Below are 25,548 nucleotides of genomic sequence, written 5' to 3' on the forward strand. Positions count from 1 at the left end.
TTGAAGTTTGTAGCATTTAAGGAATTTATTTTATAAATAAAGAAAAATAAAAGTCAGTAAGTTCCTAATAGGTCATGTTAAATATATTTACCACCAAAAAAATGGCATTTTTATAAACTAAATGAGTTGTTCCTTTTTTATATCAATTACTGTTCTTAAAACAATTTCAATTTCAAAAATACTTTAATTTACCTTTACTAGAAATAAAGGGCCCGTTAAAGGGTTAACAACCTTTTTAAGTGTCTACCTGTTTATAAAATATTTTACGAAAAGCTGTAATCAAAATTTTTGAAATTTATAATCAGGATTACATGTAATTTATTACTGTAACCGACTATGTAATCTCATTACAGCTGTAATAAAAAATGTATTTACGATTACAACTAATTGATTACTGTAATTGTTTGTTGTAATCACGATTACAGTTGTAATTAAAATTATTTTATCTTGTAAGCATGATTTAAAATAATTGATTACTGTAATCGAAAAATATAATCGATTACATTTTTGCCCAACTCTGTCTCATATTATCCCTTCCTTTATCATTTTTCCCAGTGGTATTAAAATGGAATTAAAATTTCAATTTTAAGCTAATGGATGCGTTGTATTTGAAAAAACTTAAATTGACAACCATGATAGTAACACATATTAATACATGTGCTTAGTTTTTTTTAAGAATAGTGGTGATCAAGATCATTTAAAAATTAAGTTTATAAAAGAAAAAATAGTATATATTTACTACCACTTTAAATATGAAAATGGAATTTTACGGCAAATGCGTAAAAGTTGGCAGGTATGTTATACGCAAAGGATCTATGCACATTTATGTGATTAAGTATCCACCCCCTTAAATTAAAAAATATATGTATTATATCTATTTTTAAAACAAATTTTTCATTTAATTCAAGGCTTTATACTTTTTTTACCGAAGTATTTGCTAACCATTTCCAATGGTGGTAGGTACAGTAACAATAATTAAATATATATTTACATTTGATAATTTTAAAGACTGGTTGCTTGATATGATATACATCACGCTAGAGGTGCGAAAAACTGCTACTTCTCTGTCACTGTTACTTCTACTACTCTGATTCAAAAGTAACAATGACTGTTATTATATCTCAGTCACTGTATTTTCTATTAAGTAATCGTTATAATTTTTTAAATTTGGTATAAATAAGTCGATTAACCCTTTTGAAGGCTGTGGTAAGTAAACTTACCACCACGTTTTACCACTTTTAATTTAGGTTTCCATTTTTCAATAACTTCAGCTTTCTTGAAGTGAGTTTGAATAAAATTGGTAACCATTTGTTTTTTTTAAAATACGTATAAAAGTTATAAAATACATAATTCCTTTTGAAGTTCGTAGCATTTAAGGAATTTATTTTATAAATAAAGAAAAATAAAAGTCAGTAAGTCCTAATAGGTCATGTTAAATATATTTACCACCAAACAAATGGCATTTTTATAAACTAAATGAGTTTTTTTTCTATATCAAATACTGTTCTTAAAAGAATTTCAATTCCAAAAATACTTTAATATACCTTTACTAGAAATAAAGGGCCCATTAAAGGGTTAAATATTTTTGATAAATTATCGATATAATTAGTTTTCAGTAAAGTTAATCGATATCATCAATATTTTAGGTAATCGATTAAAACAAATGATCATTATACCTAGTAGTCCTTTTTATTCTAAGTGTTGGGTTAGTTGTCATCGATAATCGATGGAAAGGTGGCAGTCAAAGGAATTCAAACTGTGAAAAATATTTTTCACTGTGATTTTTGGAGCAGTGAAGTTGCAGTGAAATTTATCTCAGTGAAAGTAGCAGTGAAATTTGTCACTGTGACAGTAGCACAGAAATTTGTCACATTGACAGTAGCAGTGATTTTTTTCACTGTGACAACTTTTTGGTTGGTGTAGGTAGTCACAGTAACTAGAAGAGTCACAGTGACAAGTCACCCTGCTCCGTTACCCCACGCACGAATATTTAATTCAAATTGTACGAAATCCATACTTTTAAACACTTTCTGGTGCAGGAAACGCTTCATCTGAACATAAGAGAGGTAAGATGAGAAAAGTAAATCTAATTTATTTTATACAGTCACCAAGTTTTTGCAACCACTATTCTTTTAGCAAAAATCAAACACATGCCTCTTCCCTCGTTGCAATGTTTCCAATTAAATACTACGCGATGAATGGGATAAAAGGTCACTTCGCTGCCCAGGTGCCAGATCCAAGAGCAAGACAAGACAAAACAGAGTTTCCAATTTTCTCGCATTGTGGATAAATATTTTTTAGAGGTAGCCTTTGAATATGAAAACATAGCTTTTAGTTTAGTAAATTTGATTTATAACATTTTTACCTACCACTGCTCATGAACTAATCCTCATCATCTGAAACGCCCCCCTGTTACAGTTGGGTCATGTTGAACCTTTTAAAGAATTTGCAAAATAAACCTAAAATCTGCGAATTTTAATTGACCGTCTCTTAAAATATTTTCTAGAATCCGTAGCTGCTAGCTTTTACGGGCTTCTAAAAATAGTTTTTAGTTGTAGCAAGATTAGTGTTTTGACATAATAAATCTTGAACTTTGAAGTTTTTAACATACCATGACAGTTTACCTCCCAATGAAATTTATCAGGTTCAAATCCCAGCAATGGCCTACCCCCTGCTCGCACTGAACACAGTTTTGACGTAGAATATTCTCCCTTGCTGACGGATCATGCTTTAAAATGCCCTTAATGTCGGGCTAACCGTAGAAGGTTCTCCTCACTTTATAAACGCAGAGAAAGAGGACGGTAGACCAAAGAAGCCACACGAAATAAGAAGCTTGGGTGCTATTTCTGGTTGTTCTAAATGGCATTTTAATTTGATTATTAGAAGCTATAAATTTTAGCAGATTTTAAGATGTCGAAGAGCGACATGGAGGAAATGGAAGATCCAGGGGATAAATACTATCCTATTGGGAAGAAACCAGACAGAAGTGGACCAGATCTTAAGTCTTCCTGAGAAAAAACTTATCAAATTGGTAACGCAAAATCAAGGAAAGACTATGAACTTGATTATGGTGTCACAGCTGGCGGCTATTGCTTTTGAATTGAACGATATCATACAACAGAATGAGGTGTTGACGTATACCCAATATCAGCAGAATGATTCTGAAGGAGCCCTGAACGAAATGATTTTATTTTATTTAATTTATAACCGTCGTTGAACTGACGACCCAATTTCGGGTTTACAACTCCCAATGTTGAACTCCGTATTCTTGTAGTTTTGATCCTAATACAAAAGACAAGGGAAAACGTCGAAAACCTTGCAAGGTTAGGCTCACGGCAAGGGTACTCTAACCCAGGATCCGTCCACACTGGGAATATTTTACGTCAGCACTGGGGTCAGTGCGAGCCGGGTTCGGATCTTGTATCGACCAACCATCCCTGTGATTCGAACTTGGTTCACCACTTTGGAAGGATCACGAATCAGGACAAAATGATTAGAAATGAAAGTCATATTTGGAGGTAGTGAAGATGACCATGCATGTTGGAGCACCAAATTTTACTACAGAGTGTGTTCTTGCCGTGAGACCCAGAAGCGAAAATACCACGGACGAGGTCATAAAGACGAAAATTAATCCGATGAAGCGCAGACTAGGATTGAAGAAGATTAAGAAAATTAGAAACAGTGGTGCACTGTTGAAGGTTGAAAAAAAGAGCTTCAGAAAAAAGTGGTTTGAAGAATTCCAAAAAAAAGATCTAAGCACTGATCACGTATGCATGCATCCAAAAAAAGAAACACCCTGAGAATATATTCCAAATGGAAGGATCCGCTTCAGAAGACAAAAAATCCCACCCTAGAGAGAGGTACAAGAAACTATAAAAGGTGCAGTTTGAATTTTTTTTCTCAATTAATAGTCGAAATGGTAAGCACTGGGTCATTGAATTCAATCCAAAGAGTCTTTTAGTGATAAAAAAGAGAGGTTAGCTATATCTCGACTGGAAAGTTTCAAACAGAATACATCCGACCCGTATGGTGTTACCGATGCAATAGAATAATCCACATGGCAAAATACTGCCCACATGATGAAACCAGTGCAAATTGTAGGTCGACAAGGCATCAGAAAGCTATGTCCAAATCCAAGCTGTGTCAATTTCAAGGACGCAAATAATAAATACGGATGAGACATAATATAATCCATTGTCCATCTCACAAGCAAAATGTCCAGCGAACCTGTGGGCCATGGAGAGGATTCAGAAGAGGACACTCTATAGATAACATTGGTCCACCTGTAATTCCATGAGTCCATAGGCATTCTTCAACATAATGTATTTTAAATGTTTTTAACAAATTGAATTTCTGTTATTAGTTTATGATTTTATTAGAGATTCGTTGACCTTCCTGCCAGAGGTGCGCGCGAATGGGGTATTTTGCGTGAGGATTTCCCAGCTATCAATCTGGTTCATTCGGTGGTCAGCAGATGATATGGCACTGCCGCCCTGCGGGTCTTGGGCTGGGAGGATGGGGGACCTTGTGCCTGAGGTCCACAATTGCTTGGTCTCCTTGTTTTGTTGTGGTATTGCTTTCGTTGCGGCAGGGCATTGGAAGTTCGGAGTCTGTGATTTAAAAAAAGCATATATATATGCAACTTTGACTATTCTTTTCATAAAAATGAGGCGAGATTCGTTGATTTTTCTTTCCCACATGTTAGTTGAAACATTTTATCACAAGATTGTATAGATAATTTTTCTAAACAAAGATTCTGTTTTGAGACGAGCTAATTGAAAAAAATTCATATATTGTATTTTTTGAAAGTTTGATAGGCTGTATCTACTAAAAGCATCGATAACTCTTTATTCTTAAAATGGTTTCTTCACAGAACGTGTCCAAATAGTGGTCTTCAATATTCAGTACAAACACTATTTGAGTGCTGTTGTTTAATCGAGATTTTTTCAAGGCGGGAAAGCGACAAAAACTGAATCTTTCACTAATTTTGACAAAGCGTTACTTTGAAAAGCAACAATAGCCAATGGAAACAAGTGCATGTCCATAAATAGGCAACTATTATGGTCATGCAACAAAACTTTATGATGTTGTTTTCTTTAATAATCCAATTTTTTTAACGACCGTACAAGTTAGCAGCTATGCATCTGATAGGCTGAAGCATCTGCAAGAAAACTTAGAGCATCTCTTGTTGTGTTCTTACATTTATAACCTGCCACTAATGTAATCAAAAGGCACTTCATTCCCTGTCATTCTATTGTGTATTATTTTTAAGCGCCCTCTAGTGGCTTCGGATATCATTTGTAATCCCATGTTCCTATGTGATTTTCGTTCCTTGTGGTATGCTTAACTTACTATGTCGTTTTGTGGACGTTTGAGTCACTGTGCATATGATAAATATTGATATTGCATATGTAAATATTTTGAGTTTTTAATTCAAATAGGAAAAGTAATGTTTTTAAATATTGAACGGAACGAGTCAACAAAATCATGGTTCCACTTTTTTTCTTCTATTTTAAACACCACTTAAGCCATGCTTATGTTAGTACAATGTAATTTGTAAAAGATAAATAAGATTCATAGAGTTGTAATAAAAAAAATTTTACTTCACATAAAATATGCGAATAAAAAATAATAGCTACAAATATAAAAGCTTCAAAAATTATGAAATGGCATAATGTACAAATGAAAAAATGTCAAGCGAACGTTATTTACACATAATTAAAATAATAATGACATTTGCTTATTTACAAGATAAATGATAATGCAAGTTCATGATTCAAGGTTTACTTATATTGAAAATGCATAACAAGTTATAAATAACAAACAGTTTGTACCCCAGTTATTTCTTAAGTAATCCTTATATTCGTTTTTTAACCTTTAACACTAATACAAGATATATGTAGGCAGTATTTTTAATTTATCAACTCCTCTATTAAATGCATAGCAATAACTTATTATAAATAGACAGAATAAGTGACAGAATAAAGTTTAAAGAGATAGGGAGAGGCAAACACAAAATAGTTTATAGTCAGAGCTTTTTGCCATGTTGTAGTGTTCTCTGAAACAAATATGTGCTCTGCTGTCTTTCACTTACGAGGAGTTTCATTGATCATTTTGTTATTTATATTCCTCTTATTAATTGTACTTTTTATTTATTCCTTATGAATTTCCTTCAGTTTACCCTTCTGCGCGTAATAATTAGAGAACGTTTTCATATATTTTTAAATTTATTTGCAAATTTATTACAGATGTATATGAACTGAAACAAAATGGCAATTTGCACAGTTGTGTATCGTGGTGGGCAAAATTGCATTAAATCATATTTATCAAATTAAATAAAAATGCATAAATTTAGCAACCTCTAGAAAAAAAATTAATAAGGAGAACAATATCGTTTGAAAATTGCAGGGGATAAATAGCTAACGAAATGGCTAAATTGTTAAATAACCTATACACAGGCATTTATTTTAACTTTTGTAGCTTGTCATTGGTTTAAAAACAGAAACAACTTAAACCCTCAGCACTCCGTGGCGCCATCTACAGTCATCACTCTAATTAAAAATTTTATAGGTACTATAACAATTAGTTACCACATAAGTTTAAAATTATATAAATATATGGTATTAAGTATTTGTAACAATTTAGAACTTATATTAGGTCAAACAGCATTTTAAAGTATTCGGAGTGCGAAGGGTTAAACCTAGCGTCATTCAAAAAAAACGGTGGTTTCGGGTGATAAATTCATATAAAATTAGGCTTAATAATGAAAACATTGTGGAGTAAATAAACAATATGTTGCTGTTAATAGCCGAAATGGGTGGTTGCTGATTTCTACCGATGAATGTTAACAGTCACATAGTCGCTCTGGTATATGGCCGAAACACACTAGTTCTAGTTAAGTGCCACTACCCAGTATGCATTCGCCCGGTATACCCTACATCGATGTTTTTTAAGGTCAATTGCCACCGCCAGATATGCATTTAACAGGTGCTCCGAACAATGATGTTTCTCCCAATCAATCCTCAATAGGTATTAAAATATCGAATAAATGTAATACAGTACAGAACCCGTTATCCGGAAATCAGAAAACCGGAAAACCAAAAAACCGGAACTAAATTCGATAAATTTTCGCGCCATTTTTAAGAAAAAAAATTTTTTTTCCTAATAAGATTTTAGGATTTTTTTTCTTCTTTTTTGAAAAATGTTTACCTTACCATCATTTTGGAAATAATCATTAGTGTATTCCTTCATCGTTTTTTCTTCTTTTTAAGATTATTTCCAAAAAAACATTTTTTTTTGTTGGGTTTAACAATAAACAAACGGCTTTTTGTAGCGATGCAGAAAACCGGAAAAATCAGTTATCCGGAATAGCGATGGTCCCGATAGTTCCGGATAATCGGTTCCCTACTGTAATATCAACGAATAAATTAATGTCAAATCGGATAAAACAAATATTTCGGACATTCATCAAAGCGACTATGTGATTGTTGACATTCAACGGTGAAAGTCGACATTCTCTTGATTTCTGTTATATTCACGGTAACATATATACAAAACAAATGTTGCTAAAGCATATGCAGGGCTGTAGTTCATCGACCCATCAGTCCCTGTGATTTTCAGTTTTTATGGCAGTGTACAGTGATTTTACGTGCGCTGATTAAGTAGATCAGCAAGGATAGTTCTTCAGCTGAACTGATCTTGTAACTTCGTGTTCCGTGTGTTCACAACTATAATGTGTATCACCGCCTAAGAGTTTTGTCTTTGATTGTTGAGTCTTGATGTCGGGATATAGAATTGGATCTTTTTTGTCTGGCTTGCGGATCAAAGCAGACACCTGAATTTGATTTTCACAATCTAATTTTCGTGTAGGATCGCTGAAAATGACTCCTTTCGGAGGTTTCTCCTTACAGCACAAGTGACTGATAACCATGACCATCGTCAAGATAATGACTACTACAATTGTGACTATTGCCACGAAGAATGTATTTCTGGTTGAAAAATAAGAAGGCCAGGTAGCATATGGTTCAGCTGTTGAATAAAATATTGCAATTAGTTATTGTCTTAATAAGGATAGACTATGCAGGGATCATACGTGCAGCAAAAATTGCATCAATTGTTAAGTAATAAAAAGCAAAAATCGATTAAAAGAGACTAAGATTAGCAAATCCAGCTTGACCTCAACGAGAAAAATTTAAAAAGTTGTTGCGAATAAAGAAAAAGCAAATGAAACTTTTGAAGACTTTTATTTTTTCTTAGCGTGTGAAATTAAGTTGGTCAAATTTAGCATCTATGCATATTTGCCAGATAAGGATTTGTAAAAAAAGAAATATTCCAAAGTTAATCTTTTACTATACTAAATTTTTCCCCATTTGTGTTCACCCTGAAATCTTTCGATTATATTTGTTTCAGTTCATTATTAACACTAGGTTTACGGACGTTTCTTATATACCTATTTCTACGAACGCATGTCAATTTGTCGTTTGAAAGAATACATATAATTGTGGTTCTTAATTCAATAAATTCAATTTAGTAGATTTTTATTCACCACTATTTCTAAATAATTCATAGGCTTATATAATTCACTACTTTTTATTTGCAATATTTACTTAGTAGTTATTACGGGTTTTTTTTCTTTCTATTATTGCTTATTGGCAACAGTTGATTATCGCTTGTTTCATTGAGATAACGATAACGGATCGAAGTATTGTCGGTACATTCCTATTTATTATTGATGTGATAATTGCATTTTTACTCAAAATTTTGTCTAAATTATGATCGCGTCAAATTGACGTATATCCGTAGAGATAGGTATACCACATACAGAATTTCAATATTTCAACGCTTTTGAAGAAAACAGACTTCAATATATATTTATCTCGATCAATGGATAAAAATCATTGCAATAGAAAAAATAAAAATTCAAACGGGTTTTGTAATTTTTCTTACAAAACTCGAAATACGTCAAAATGACGGGTCCCGTAAACCTAGTGTTAAAATTGAATGCAAGAGAAATTTTCGTTTTTACTGTATTTCATTTTATTCTATAACTGTCGTTGAACAGCAGACCCAATTTCGGGTTTACGACGTTTAACTCCGTAGACTTGTAATTTTGAACCCAATTCAGAAGACACGGGAACTCTTGGATGAAGTACTGGAAGAAATTTGCCACTGTGAAAGATTTTTTGATGGAACTAGTTCGCATTTGCGATACATGAAGTGGAAAATCACCTACCACGGTAAACCTGACGGCAAGGGGACTCTAACCAATGATTCGTCTACTGTTGGGGATATTTTACGTCAGCACTGCGGTCGGTGCGAGCCTGGAGCAGAATTCGTATCAATCAGCCATCGCTGGGATTCGAACCTGATCATCTCATTGGAAGACGAATGCTCTATCCTCTGAGCCCCCACGGCTCCGTTTTTACTGCATGTCATTAATAGCCCGGTTTAAATATTTTTAAAATTTAATTCTGTGAATTCTAAAAGTCTCCACTCGTCTACTACGTAGGGTATGGTTTAAAATATACGATAATACATTTCAGTTCATAATGTGATACTTTAAGGTCATTTGTTTTTGTCTTAAGTGTTAATTTCAGAGGAGAAGAAAAGTGCATATGTTATGTATATAAACACACACGTTCTTTTTAAATTTGTACATTCGGACAAAAATAAACTAAAAATGCCATTTTGTAAAAGAAATCTGTAGTTTGTCTAAGAAAACTAATACCTGATTTGAAATTCCTTCCCCCGAATTAGATTAGATGAAATACTTGTTTAAATGTAACTAAAGATTTGTTCTCAATTTATTACAGGAAAAGTAAATAAAAATAATATAAATTTCAAGCACTTTTTTTTTTAATTTTTATGCACACTCATCACCACTGACTATTGACACCGAAAGTATCATATATCAATAAAATGTTTTAGAATTCCTCAAAAAATATATTCAAAACCAGAGTGGCCATATTCCATAAAAAAAATTAAAAAGTGTGATCGGTGATTAAAACGGGAGGCAAATTATTTAAACCCTTTGCAGTAGTTCTTTTTGTAGTTAGTTCTAAGTTTGATTCTAGGTATGGGAAGGCAAATTAATTGTGACAAGATTACGGTAATGAAGTAATCTTGATAGAATTTCATTGCCTTCTGAAAAATTAAAATTCAACATTTGAAGCTTCGTGGTTTACTCTAACATTTACGTTAACTAACCATTTCCTGTTAGGGATGCTAGAAAGCACTACCGTAACTTGGAAAACCATAAACGCAAACGAAACGCAGTGAAGCATCTTTTACACGTTGAATTTCTGGCCAAACGGTTAATAACTACAAACTATATTAGCAGATTTTGCTAGTTTTTTAAAAGATTTAACATCTGTGTACCAACTTTTACTCATTTGGCGTAAAATTTTATTTCTATGTTTAAAGTGGTAGTGAAATGTATGCTTTCTATATATTCCTTGCATTTATGAACTTAATTTATAATATTTTTAATTCACCACTATTTTTAAAAAAATTAAGCATATAGACAGAACTTTTAGAAATTTCGTCAAAATTTTAAAAGCCTCACCACGAAAGAGTTGGTATAAAGTGGTGTAACATATGAACTTCTAAATCATTTTTAAGTAGTGGTGTTTGAAATGAGTTTAAATAAATAAAAAAACAATACATTAAAACATTAACTTAGCTATCACTAGAATAAATTTTTTCAAAAAGCGTAGAAAGTTGGCAGCTTTGAGAATGTTATAGTAACACTTAGACTAACCTGCACTGATGACCGTTAGTGTACCATTCATGGCATTGAAACCTTTATCGTTTAGAGCAAGACACACATAGATACCAGAATCTTCTGCAACGGCATTATTAATAATGAGCTTGGACTTATGGACTCCATTGGCTCCAATGCCATCCGATAGGTTGAGGGGTCTGTAGTAATTTTTTCCTGATCTAAATAAGGTGACATCGTCTATTGGTTCTGCATTTTCTTTGATGTTTAACTTCTTCAGCCACTATAAAAAAATTTCCTCATTCGGTATTGCATTTAAAAAAATTTTACTTTTTATTCCTTTTTTAAATATTAAAAACAAAAATAATAGATTAAATAAATTATGAAGGCATATATATTTTATAGTACGAAAAGTATCCCAAGTATGACTAAGTATAAAAAACGAAATCTTAACAGTATAATAAGTTAAAAACCTCAGTGACGTTACTACGTTAAAAAAAAACCTCAATGGCATTACTATGTTAAAAAAATTCACCTCTGTGACACAATGCCAAGTTCAAAGCTATTTTTTATTTTTATTTATTAGTTTTAAATTCGGGCCAATTAAAAGTGCTTACTGCAAACACAAATAAAGTAATACCCCAAAAAAAGTTTTGAGTATAAAGAATATTGTACAGTGTGTAAAACAGAAAATTGACATTCGAATCATTTTTGGTCTGATAGAATCGGATTTTTAAATACTGAGACTCAATATGGCAGTTATTTAGACGCTTGTTAATGACAAATAAATACATACATTTTTTATCATTTATCGACACTGGATTTTTTTCATGATTTCTGTTTTTTGATATCCAAAAGATTTAATGATATATGTATACATAACGTATCACTGTAAACTTTTACGCATTTTGCGTAAAAATTTATATTTATAATTAAAATTGTAGTAAAATGCATGCGTTCTATTTATTTATTTCATTTATAAATAATATTTGAAATGAAATTGACAATCACACTACGTTTAAATAAATTAAACGTTCATATCAATGTAGAATAAGGATCGGACAACTCTGCAACTTCAAACAAACGTAGTTTAGAGCAAGCTGCTCATTTTATTTCTTGATTCCTCTTCAGTTATTCAAGCAAAGTGCTTGAAACATTTATAAAAGCAACTCCACTGCTTGCTTACTTCAATGCTCAAACGAAACAGAGCTGAAATTCCAGATGAATGGGATGGGGGGGGGGGAAACTTCGCGGCCCAGGTGCCCGATAAAATCAAAACACTAGGATTGGGGCTTCTGTGACCAAGCTGTATCGCCAAGTTGTAAACGCTATATAAAGCGTCATGGTAGCGGGTTTGAATCCCGCTGTTACCCTGGAAGTATCATCGTGCTGTCCCTCTATTTGACAAAGGTTTATTTAAGTACCAAAAGTAACCAAGTACCAAAGATAACTAAAGCTTTCAGAATATTTGGTTATTTGGCCAACATTTTAAAAGCCTCTCAACAAAAGAGCTGAAACTAAGTGACGTTGCATAAGTACTCTCAAATTATTCATGTGAAGCGGAGTGGTGGGGAAAATAAGTTTCAATAGTTAAAAAATGATACATTAAAACTTGAACTTAGCTATCACTCGTTTAAATTTCTGCGAAAGTTGGCAGTTTTGAGATAAGTTTGTAATTTGCCTATTATAAATTTTCAATTTTCTATATAAATTTTATTTTGAACCAAGGAGTGGTGAATTATATAAATAAAACTAATATTTCCCGCCTGCAAAGAAGTTGCTTAGAATTTCGTTACAAGTTTTAACATTTAACTCTGATTGAGAAGATTGGTACGTATACATGGCGAAGAATTCTTTGTACATGTTACGTAGGCACGTATGCGTGACAGTCGGTGAGAAAGGGTTAAAATAGCCTCATGAAAAAGTACCTTAATATGCAGTTTCAAGCCAGTTTTACTCTTGACCTTGCACCAAAATATGGCAGTAGATCCTTCCTTGATTGTTGCACTTGTAGGCTCCAAAGACAGGATTTTAGGTGGGTATGACGGTTCTGGAAAGAAAATAATTTCTATAAACACCTGGGATAACATTCTAATTTTATTTTTTATTATAGTAAGCTGATACGATGTATTAAATGAAAATAATAGTCTACAGGGAGATTCAGTACATTAGTTTCTAACATGAGAGGAGAAACCCAAGTCTGAAAAAAAGTGGTGGCAACCCATTCATACTTATTGGAAATAGACTGTATTGGTAAATTTTAACACATTTATTTAATTCATAAACATTTCGATCCACTAAGACCCACAAAGTACATGTAATATGCGCGTTCTTAAAACCAGAGGAATAGAAAGTCCTGTAGTCGATCCCTGATTGATACCAGAAAATTTCTTTCCCCTCCAGGTGTCTAAATTGAGGAAGTGGTCTTACAAATGAGTCGTCGAGCTACCAAAGCAGGGGAGCTATCCCATCTGCAGAGTATTAAAATTGTGATGGTATGTCTTCTGATCATCTTCAGGGATGTTTCCCAGGCCGTAGCCAATTTGGAATATAAGTAAATAACAAAGGAAAAATAAGTATTAATAGAAGAATCTATGCGCAATAAAAATAATTTACAATATTTACAAATATATACAATTAAGAGGGTGACTCCTTGTACACTCCCTCGCCTCCTCCATGTAGCCGGGCATTTGAAATCATTAGAACATTACATTGGAACATATCTCAAATCTAAGTGCACTGCTCAGCGTCATTAACTGATTCGTCGGGTTCTTGAGACATGTAAGAGGGTAATGTGCAAAGGGGGAGAGGGGTTGCCAAGCACCAAATAGTAAAGTCATGAGTGGAAAACCAGTCGGTTAAACATATGATGAAATCGGTAGAACACTAAACATAATTGAGGTTAAATTAGATTAGAATATGAAGGTATTTACTGGGATCAAAATAATATTAACATTTACTCTAGTGTAGTAAAATAGAAAATAATAGAGAAAATGCATGCAACTATTTACGTATTTACACATGATTGAAATTTTAAAAAAAACTGTCAACCTCAAAGTAAAGGTATTATACGCGATATAAAGTCATGCAACTGCCTTGTCTGTCTAAACCTCTGTTTTAGGCGTTATAGAAGTGTTATATTTTTATAAAATGTTTTTAGAAGTAAAGTGGAATTTAGAAATAAAAAGAGGCTTTAAATATCCCATGTCCACTTTGGTCGATGCAAATTTTTATGAGTGAAAAGGACACAAACTCTAAGCATCATTTTTATTAAAACTGAAAAACACCCCATAATTTTAAAAAGTCGTTAGACACAAATTGTTCGAAATTAAAGCCAATTTTCTTTTATCTGGTTGCTGGCCTGCCAACTACTACACTTTTTGCAAAATATTTTATTGAGTCACAGACATTTAAAAACGAAAGCTTTAAAAAATTTTGGTAATGGAGCAATATTTTAAAAGCCTCACCACTAATGAGCTGGAACAAAGTCACTTTGCATATGAACTTTAAATTCATTTATATGCAGTGATGTGAAAAAAAAAGTTCAAAGGAACATAAATTTTTACATACAGCCACGAAAGCTAGTTACCCTGAAAGTAACTGTGTTATTTCTACCATCAAATACCAGTACTTTACAGGCGTGTAAGTACTTTAATTTATTGCTAACATAGGCTGATTTAATTACACTTTATTTACAACTAGACAAATTATAACACATATATTTTACAACTAAAATTGGTAGGTAACACAATTTTTAAATATTATCCGTTACCACGGTCTGAAAATTATTTTTAAAGTGGTAGCAAAAGTGAGATATATTTAGGATATCAATAAAAGAAATGTATATAGGTGCAAAGAAATATATATACGTGCAAAAAATGACCAGGAAATAATTTCATCATTTATAAATACAAGATAAATTTCAGCATATTTAGCAGTCTAGAAAAGTTTTAGCTACTACTTATTTATTTTTTCCCGTTCCACGGATCCCTATTACAATACAATTTTTTTTATTATTATTAAGTAATAAAAAATAATGAATAATTATTGAAAATGATTTTTTACATGGATAAACATGTTTGGATAAACAAATTTTATAATTGTGTGCAACGTTTTCTTTTCCGATTCGCTAATAACGTTTTCGAGATTTGGTGAAATACGCAAAAAATAATATTAAAGGGTTCAAACTTTCGACCGCTGTTCTGACCAAACTATTGGGACCATATTTGCCAGATTGTTGTTACCCCTGATAATCTGCAGATTATAAATCATAATTCGCTATATTAGAAGCGTGTTTATTCAGAGAAAGTACGTTTTCTCTTCTGATTTCGCAACTTGAAATATACTCTGTTGTAATTAATTACCATTATATGATGCAGCATATTACCTTTAAAATTTAGGCCTAGTACGTGAAGCGCTAAAACTCTAAAATAACTTATGGCATTTCCTGTGAGTGGGACATGTGTACCCTTAACTTTAACATACGGTCATTTGTTGCTTGTAATAAAGTGCAAAAATCTACACTATTTACCCGTTACATGCAGCGTGTAATCTATTTCGTCGCTGCCGAACATGTTCCGTGCAATGCACTGATACATTCCGGCGTCGGACATCTTGAGGTTCTGAAGTCGAAGAATGGAATGGGCACCCTGAAATATCAATTCATAATCTGATTCTTCGATTTGCTGACCATCCTTCAACCAAAAGAAGTGCGGTGCCGGCTGTGATGATGCAACGCAATGGAGAGTGGCCTGCTCGTTGACGTCATGAATGAATTTTATAGCTGGTCTTCTCTTGATAACAGGTGGACCTAAAAAAATAAACAGACAGTGTTGCTGCAATGTTTCCAGACCAAGAAACACAACATCTAATTTTGTGTAATGATACTTAGATATGTTACCGAGAACGACCGAAATCAAGAGAATGTCGACTTTCACCGGTGAATGTCAACAATCACATATCGTTTTGGTGAATGTCGAAATATTTNTGCTATATCAGATTTGATATTAATTTATTCGTTGATATTATCATATTTATTCGATATTTTAATATCTGCTGATGATAGATTAGGAGAAATATCTGTGTTGAGAGTACCGGTTAAATGCATACTGGGTAGTGGCACTTGATCTTAAAAAAAACATTGATGTAGGACATACCGGGGCAAGTGGCACTTAACTACACCTAGTATGTATTTAGATAATATAAGATTGTGTGTTATCTTCCTTTTTATCTGGAATTTCCAAGAAATATCTGTATTTCTCCCATAAAAGAAGAAGTAAATTCGACTGAACCATAGCCGAAAGAAATTGCTGAAACATAATTCAGTTCTATATGGTTTTTCTATTTAATTATTCACTCGTAATGGCCACCCTATGAATGGTGGCCACATGCTATCAATGAAGCCATATGTTATCACTAATGGTCACCATATGCTATCAATGAAGTACATATTAGACGAAATTATTTTTTGCATTCACTTTCAATCATAAAACTTTAGCTGCTGCTAATTTCAATCTCCCCTAATAGATTCTTGGTTTTATTGGCCACAATTTTTTAAAATTTGTAGGCTCTTATATTATCCTTAAAATATGTATATTACCTTGATAAATGATTTACCAGAACCAGGTCTCAAAATTGTCCTTAGGTTCCTTATATTTCCTTCAAATAAAGAAAGTGCCCTTAAATGTAATTAATTGTTAAAAATGAGAATAAATGTCCTGAAATTTTTGTATTTTTCAAATTTTTGTTGAAGTTAACATTAAGAATAAGTATTATTTATCTGAATTCAGAAATTTTGTTAGATGCCCTGAAACAAAGTATATAACAAAATGAACGTTTAAGTCTTCATAGCGTGTCAAGTATGGTATTAGTTTACATCCATTGTTAGAGACCCTTGACTTAATAGTATAGAATGTTTCCATGTTTAAGAAATATATAAAAAGCTCTTATCTCCCTACTCTTCCTCAAACACTATATCATACTCTACTGATTTTCAAGAGGAAATCTTCGTATTTTGCTACTACTGAACAATTTTCTGTATTTATACTATTTTTTCCCACTTTTTTATATGTATATTTATATATATAAAGAAGCAAGACATTTTTGCTTAACTTCTTTTTTTTTAAAAATCTGGGTTTTCTTAAAAATGTTTCTATTTTTGCTTAGCGACCTTCTAAAACTATAACTAATTGTATATCTGTGAATCCATGTTGGCATTCTAGATATTGCTCCCATTAGAAAATCAGCATCCTTAAATAGTCATTAAATTTGGAAGCAATTTAGTCCTTTAATTTTTATATTAAGGACTTCCATCCCTGATGGACATAAAAAAGTTTTTGTCATGTGTTGTAGTCAAAATAGTAAAATTAAAATTTATAATATTGTTACTCACTGCCTTGTATTTTGCTAGCAATATTTGATGTTCCATTTGCCACCTCTGGATCTGAAATTAAAACAATACAATTTTTTATCAAATACCATAACTACCAATTCACCCATATAATAAAATTAATATATTATAACAATTCATTCACTATTAATCCATAAAAGTGCTGTAAGGCCTCAAATGCCCAGTCCCATAACAACGAACGAACGATATTAACCCATAGCTAATAAAACATATTAGTTAACATACATCAATTAAACCGATATTAACGCATAGCTAATTAAACTTATTAATTTATATAATATACCAGTTCAACTGATATTAACGCACAGCTAATAAAACATATTAATTAATACACTATACCAATTAAACCGATAATAACCCATAGCTGATAAAACATATTAATCAGTATACAATACCAATTCTACCGATATTAACCCATAGCTAATAAAAAAAATATTAATCATTATATTATACCAATTCAACCATTATTAGCGCAAAGTAAACCAGTTAATGCGTTTAAAAATTTTTGAAACTATCAAACATTACCATATTTTCATTATAAAATATTTACAGCTGTATTCAGTACTTAAATCTGATACAATATTTACATATTGCGGAGAAAATTTTAGAAATATACATTTATATAAAAAGACAAATCTGACATTTATATAAAAAGACAAATATGTCAGTGATCATGTAATTAAGTTGTAAAAAAATTTTGTAAAAATTCTGATAAACTCAAAATTTTCTGCTTTCGTTTCTAACCAATGGAAAACAATATTATGAAAGAGCATCAGAAAGTATATGAATTTAGGTGCTGTAGTATTCAGTATTTTAACAGCAAAATACTCACCATCCACAATAACTGTTATGTTCACTTGTACAAATCCATATCCATTGACACATTCACAAGTATATATACCACTGTGTTCCTTAGAAACAGATTTGATTTTGAGGTTTCCTTTTTTCGTCACAGTGTAGCCACTTTCGTCAAACAGTGACAGGTCTCTTCTAAACCAGTCAAAAAACAAAGGCTCCGAAGCTTCGCTAATGTCAATTGGACACTTAATTTCAAGGTTTTTCTTGAAATGGGCAAATATTATCTTCTTATCATTGCTGATATCTATTTTCCTGGGAGGACCTGCAAAATTAACGCATTTTATGATTCCATTATTGTGGGTAAATAAGTTTTTTCATCATATATATGTTATGAAATTAAATACTATTCGAGTAATAATATTAATTCAGGAAGAAAATGAAAAACGCTGTAATCCCGAAAGGAGAAACTGTTCTGGATATTCAAAAAGGAAAAATTCCGTTTCTTGGTAATCCTTAAGAGCACATTAGTACAGTAATAAAATTAATCAAGAGGAAATTAGTTACTTACATTTTAAAGAGTTGACATTGGAATCAAAAGAGTGAAATTAAAAGCTCCTTAATTGCCAAAAATCAGATGGGGGTTTTTTTGTTGCCTGCCAGCTACTACGCTTTTTGCAAACTATTTTATAGAGTGGTTGATATTTAAAAACCAAAGCTTTCAGAATGTTTCGTAATTTTGCCATCATTTTAATCGCACGAAAAATTAAAAGTATTAAAGTAGCTTTGCATATAAACTTTTGAATCATATGTATGTAGTGGTGTAGAAAATAAGGTTAAATTAATACAAAATAATACTTCAAGAACTAACGTTACTACTAATAGAATAATTTTTACAATAAGCGTAGAAAGTTAGCAGCCCTGTGTTTACATATACAGACCTGCCAACATTTAATCCCTTCCATTATCATTTTTCCCAGTGGTATTAAAACTTCAATTTTAAGCAAACAAATACGTTGTATTTGAAAAAAATTAAGTTGATAACCATGACTAACTAACTAACTAATCAACTTTTTTCAGAGTACCTATCCATGTATGGATATCTGCTCTTTCATCTAAATTGGATAATATGTGGTGGAAGGGAAGGGAGGTGCTGCGTTAACATTAAGTTAAATCTCAGAATGAACAATAATTGATAAAATTAAGTCTGAGTCATACATAATAATAAGTCGCAAGTTGATACATAATATAGGGAACAAAATGAAGATAAAGATAAAGAAAGAATATTTACACTATTTACAAATTTACAAAAGGGGGAAGACTCCCTGTGCACTCTCTCGCCTTTCACCGGTATAACCGGGCTTGATAACCATGATAGTAACGCATATTATTATAAGTGCTTAATTTTTGTAAGAATAGTGGTGATCAAAATCATTTAAAAATTAAATTTATAAAAGAAAAAAATAGTATATATTTACTACCACTTTAAATATGAAAATAAAATCTCGGGCAAAATCCGGGAGAGTTGGCAGGTATGCATATATATAACAGGCAGGCCACGTGAATAAACTTTCCCAACAAATGTAGAAAGTTAGCAGTTCTTTACATGCTAAGCTAAGTTTGAACAGAAAGTTTATTTCGATGCAGAAAGTTCAGAATTGTTAAATAGTAAATTTTGCTTCGTAAATTTTTCGTGCTAGCGTCCATAAAAAGTTCATCATTAAAAGAACATGGAATGCAAATTGTTATACTGTGAAAATGCTTAAGTATTCATCCAATCTAGGTATAGCATCTTCCTAAGCTAATGGGTTTACTTCCTGTAGGTATTTACACATTTATTTGTTTTATTAACTTAATTAAGAAATCTCACAGTTGACTAATTTATAGTTACACAAAAATGCATTAACGAACCTTCAGCTGAAACCTTCCCAGAATTCGTGTTCGCATACAAAAACAACAAAATCAGAACCTGTTGTTTATGGATTGTAGTCCTAGAGAAAATCATGCTGTTCTACTTTTATGAACCTATAAAACACACAGTCCATACTTTAAATGCATATTTCAAAGTAATTTAAAAGAATACAAAAAAAAAACTCAATACACTCAAAACACGCAAAACGAATATGTAATAAAGTACTCATCACTGAAATACAATATCGTAAATAGTGGATATAGTAACATTTAGAATATAATTCTCATCACTGAATGTGGCAAATAGAGAATATAGTAGAATATATAATACTGCACTAATCACTGAAATAGAATGTGGTAAATATAGAAGAATAATATAGTATTTATCACTGAAATTGAATATGGTAAATAAGGAATATAGTAGAATACATAATATAGTACTCATCACTGAATTAGAATATGGTAAATAGAGAATATAGTATAATATATAATATAGTACTCATCACTGAAATAGAACATGGTAAATAAATAATATAGTAGAATATATAAAACAGTACTCCTCAATGAAATAGAATATGGTAAATAGGGAATATAGTCGAATATATATAATACTGTACTCATTACTGAAATAGAATATGGTAAAAAAGGAATATAATGGAAGATATATCGAACTCATCACTGAAATAGAAAATGGTAAATAAAAAATATAGCAGAATAAATAAACTAGTACTTAACACTGAGAATATTGTAAATTGAGAATCTAGTAGAATATAAAATATAATACCCATCACTGAAATAGAATACGATAAATTATAGTATGTATATACAGTAAATAAAGAATATAGTAGAATATATAAAGTAGTACTCCTCACTGAAATATAATATGATACGCAGAGGATATAGTAAAATATATGTAATATAGTACTCATCACTGATGCAGAATATGATAATTAGAGAATATAATAGAATTTATATTATAGTACTCATAACTAAAAAATATAGCAAAAATGATAGCATGAAACATAAAAAGCGTGTCTTAAAAAGCGTCTTGACTAAAACTATCTGTGTCTTGTGTTTTTTTCTTACAACCTGAAGCTATTATGTTAACCACTAGTGTGATTCATTGTTTCCTTGTCTATTCTGAATTTCGTGTCGTTTTTACTATTCTTAGTGTAAATGTAACATAAATAGCTCTTAACGATACCATAATGGTTAATGTTAGCTTTCAAGGATCCGATTTACTTCGTATGATTTAATACACTGCTAAAAACTATAAAAAGATATTGAGGTTGTTAGTTGAATTAAAGGATAATGAGGTTGTGGGTTGCACCTAGAGAAATGTTTGAATGATTGATAAATTATCGACAGACGTAGTAGGCTATATGAGATAAAAAAATGACATTTTTTTGACAGAAAAAAATTTGTTAAATTGGGCATTTGGGAAAAAAAGGAAAAAATACACAATTTGTGCATAAGAGAAAAACACACAAAAGAAAAGGTGTTCCCTTTAAAGAAAATCGTTTTTAGTAGAGGGTAGGTTTCTTCGGTTTGCCAACAACGCTGAACACCTTAAAGGCATCTAGTCAATGAGTTCATAAATTATTCTTTCCCACTCCTGCAGAAGAGTTCTTTCCAGTTCTTGGAGAGTTTGTGCGGATGGTGGTAGGCGTCCAACAATTCATCTGCCTAGAATGTCCTAAACATGCTCGATTGGATTCAAGTAAGGAGAATACGCTGGAAAATCCAATCGAATGATTCTTTCCTCCTAAAGAAAATCATTCACCAAGTTAGCACGACATGGTCTGGAATTGTCGTCCATTAACGTGAAGTTATCTCCATATGCTGAAGCTTAAGGGGCTGCAATAGGTTTCTGAATCTCAATCCTATATCGGTGACCGGTCAGAGCTCCATTTCGAATTATATAGAGATCTGCGCGTCCATCGGTGGAGGTGCCAGCAGAGACCATCACTCTCCCACCGCTAAATCTGACACTTTCGTGCACGAACGCAGAATTGTTTCTAGCGTCACGTTTCCTCCAGATGAAAATTCCTCTATTAGTATCAGGATGAACACAAAAACGGGACTCGACAGTGAAAAGAAATATTGAGCCATTCATTTCTCCTCCAGTCCATATGCTTTTTGTCTACTCCCTGCGACCGCGACGATGCCCTGCTGTTAACGTGACACACACTATAGGTCGGCAAGCATACAGACCTACAGCGTGAAAGCGGTTTCGGACAGTTTGCGTTGAAACTGTGGTGCCAGTAGCCGAGCGAAGATGATGATGAAAAAATGGCATTCATATTTCTGCGTCTCCGAGTCGTTAGCGTTAAATAACGGTCGTCATTGGGCGCTGTTGCAAATCTACGCCCTTGCCCTGATCTTCATTCCCGATCTCCAAAGAAACTGTTCCAGATCCTGCAAATCACACTTTGTAAAGCTTTTAATAGCTTCTGCTACTTTAGCTTGTGTTTGCCCCCCCCCTAACCGGGCAACACCTTTCCAAGCATCTGATTCGGTTAAATGACTTCGTTGAGGCATCGCACTTATCGAAACAACTCGGTTACTGAATGTCCATCATTCTGTAACGCTTTTTCTTACATTAAGTTGAAAGCCAAATTAAATTCGATTGCCGCTGAAGCGTCATCTTCGACTTAAAATTTACATACTGTAAAGTATGAAAATAAGAATAATTTGCATTTGTTAATTTGTAAATAATTGCAAACTCTTATTCCATTTCATACAAAAAAAATTTGCTTATACTGTTATTTTGCACCAGACTTACAATATCCGTTTTGAGCAGTGTATGCTCGAATACTTTCATACGCAAACAATATACATAAAAGTAAGAAAGTTTTTGTAATTTTACTTATATTATAACAAAAAGACTTCAGTCACCACTATTTATGACGTTAAAAATTATAAGAATGACACTTGTGTCAGACTATTAACATAGCTTCGAAAACTCGCGATCGCAGTTCTAGTAGCAGGGAGCCAAGCCTAAGCTTACCCCTAGTTCTCAAAGTAAAGTAATTAGCGAAACTGATCTACGAATCGTAGAAAAATACCCATTCGCTACGTTTCGTGGACAAATTTCTTCAAAATTTATACTTTAATATTTGATTCTTGGTATAGTAATCTTAATTTAGTAAATTTGATTAAACTGTTCACCGAATTCTATCCCTGATAAAATTCTGGTAGAGGACTTGTATAGCGTAACTACCACTACGATTATGAAAAATCAATTCACTTGGATATAAAGACATGCTAACGCGCTTTTTTACAGGTACCTTTTTATAAATGAGGGTTGACATTTTCGTTAACACACTCCCTGCACTCTATATCCGTTAAGCCTAATTTTGCCAAAAAATCAGACATTCAATGCGTATAGTTTGTCTAAAATAAGAACTTCCCCAAAATTCGACTAGAACTGTGGCGGTGACCATGGTAATGTGGTACGACTATTTAAGTAGGGGTTACTGTTTTGGAATGGTTTCGGCTCAGGTCGGCGAGAGAAAGGGAATCTCTTTCTTCGGTCTATTGTGTTAGTCCTAGAGTGAAGCTACCCTCTCTAAAATGAGACATTCTTGTTTCCATAGCACCTGACGGCTTTAGACTTTGTGGCGGGAGGAGTTCTTAGCTTAAACAAACTATAGTAGATTTATAAAACGTAATTTTAACAATGCACTAAACCACAGAATGTTACTTCGTTTAAACATATAGTATATATATGAAAAAACCATATTAAAAAATTGGATTGTTTGTTGGGTATGGTAACTACGGTAGAATACATGGTATGGTTGTGTTGTAACTCTATATGCAGCCATCTTTATGAGTAGAGTTTCAGGTTGTCCATATCTAATTTGAAGAGTAACACACAATGAAAAATACAGAAAATTGGTTAACTTATGTGTTCTCTCAAATGTTTTGCGACAGCAAAATTTAAGTTATTGGGCTGAATTTAATATATTTCGGATGCTAAAACCATTGAACAAACGTTAAAACTAAAGTTTGTTTAGTTCAAAAGTTCTGTTCAATTTTACATGTTTTCAAGTTTTTATTGATTTCAAGTACGATGCGCTAACGGAAGATAATAAGCAATTTAAAAAAAAAATTTATGTCGCTTTTATTTTTATCACAAGAGGCAACCGTAAGGCGTACTGAAATTCACAAATTCATTTTTTCGTTCTACTCTAGCATGCAGATTTGTGTACTTATTACAACGATGGCTCATAAAACCTTGTCAAATTGCAGAACAGATTTCACAAATCGGCGAAGGACGTCGTCAAATGCATCCAGGTTATAGCGGGTTGGTAAGGTAACCAACAGGCCGCAGATGGACCAGGACTCAATTTTTGTAACCATTAGAAAAAACTATAAACTTTAGCAAACTTGATAATTTGTAGTGTTGTTCACTACACTAAATTTATAAACCCCAATCCTTTACTTTCAAATAAAAATTAAGTTATCTAAATTTATCCTTCAGAGAGAAGCAAGTGGGAACTTATCCCTTAACCTCTTCGGGACGGGCAAGTCATATATGAATACGAATCAATATTAAAATAAAAAATCGGTAGCTTAAGTTTAGGCATAGCTAATTTGACAGACTTGTTTTTGCTCTTACTTTAAATCTAACACATCCACTCTTAGCATATTAAAAGTGTTAAACTATAAAATTTTTTAATTCGAACTACGCAGTAGTGAATTAAATAAAGTAAACTATTATTACCCCGGACACAAATAAACTGCTTAAAAAAATAGTTTGGCTACCAGTTTTATCTTTTTTCATCCTGATTTTCAACTCTCTGAGAATGCATACATGACTTGCTCGTCACGAATAGGTTAATCGCTTAAGGCTACTCTTCGAATAATGGGATGTTCGTCATAGAAAATAAAGTTTCTTATCAAATGATAAACCACTATTATAACAGTTGTTATTTCGTAACATTTATTCATGGCTCTTATGTTTTGTAATCACTGGTCAGCTCCCTCTTTGCTGATTGAGAAAATGGTGCAAATTTATGCGCAATTTCGAATGAAAAATGTTTTTGACTTAATTATTTGAAATTGCCAACACAAGGGAGCTTAGGCTCCTTAAAATTAGATGAATTACTATGTTGTATGGTTGCTGGGAAAATTTCTGTAATAACTTTATTTTATTTTATTTTTACGTTTAATATTACTTTTCTTAATTTTCAAGTATCGTACGTATAATGTATGTGAAATAAAACGGTGAACACAAATGCTAATTTGCCATGATGCGCCATTTTACTAATATCATCCATTAAAAGCTTAAACTTGTCAGTTGGGAGCAGAGTCCTTATTTAGCCTAGAAAATTTTAATAGTGCTAGTTTTCTTTTATTTATGGCTCATGGGATAGAGCCTAGTGATGTGAACCGGGTTCGAATCCCTGCTGTTGTTGATAGATACGAATTCCGCATCTGCCTTGCACCAACCAGAGGGCTGACGTAAAATATCCTGTGTGATTAACCTTCGCTGATTTTCGTGGTTTTCCTCTCCATGTTACGCAAATGCGGTTTAGTTCCATCAAAAATTCCTCTACGAAGGCAAATTTCTCCCAATACTTAATCTAAGAGTTCCCTTGTCTTCTGGATTGAGTTCAAAATTTCAGAGCTACGGAGTTGAACATTAATAGTCGTAAACCCAAAACATTGGGTCGCTTGTTCAACGACGGTTACAAAATAAAATATT

General features: G+C 32.4%; 1 protein-coding gene across 2 annotated transcripts in view; it reads right to left on the reverse strand.

The window, feature by feature from the left end:
* Positions 1 to 7,526: 7,526 nt before the first annotated feature.
* Positions 7,527 to 25,548, reverse strand: part of LOC107442474 (fibroblast growth factor receptor-like 1) — a 42,856-nt gene continuing 24,834 nt past the window's right edge. For both annotated transcript variants that reach the window (XM_043050851.2, XM_043050850.2), the window contains exons 2-8: positions 19,836 to 19,949; positions 17,962 to 18,249; positions 17,112 to 17,162; positions 15,252 to 15,530; positions 12,649 to 12,770; positions 10,760 to 11,003; positions 7,527 to 8,028 (exon numbers count right to left, since the gene is read on the reverse strand). In XM_043050851.2, coding sequence (XP_042906785.1) covers positions 7,667 to 8,028; positions 10,760 to 11,003; positions 12,649 to 12,770; positions 15,252 to 15,530; positions 17,112 to 17,162; positions 17,962 to 18,249; positions 19,836 to 19,929 — 1,440 coding nt within the window. In that variant the 5' untranslated portion in view covers positions 19,930 to 19,949 and the 3' untranslated portion in view covers positions 7,527 to 7,666. The remainder of the gene's footprint in view (positions 8,029 to 10,759; positions 11,004 to 12,648; positions 12,771 to 15,251; positions 15,531 to 17,111; positions 17,163 to 17,961; positions 18,250 to 19,835; positions 19,950 to 25,548) is intronic.

The sequence above is a fragment of the Parasteatoda tepidariorum genome, chromosome 6, assembly GCF_043381705.1.
Source record: "Parasteatoda tepidariorum isolate YZ-2023 chromosome 6, CAS_Ptep_4.0, whole genome shotgun sequence".
In the NCBI taxonomy this organism is placed as follows: domain Eukaryota; kingdom Metazoa; phylum Arthropoda; class Arachnida; order Araneae; family Theridiidae; genus Parasteatoda; species Parasteatoda tepidariorum.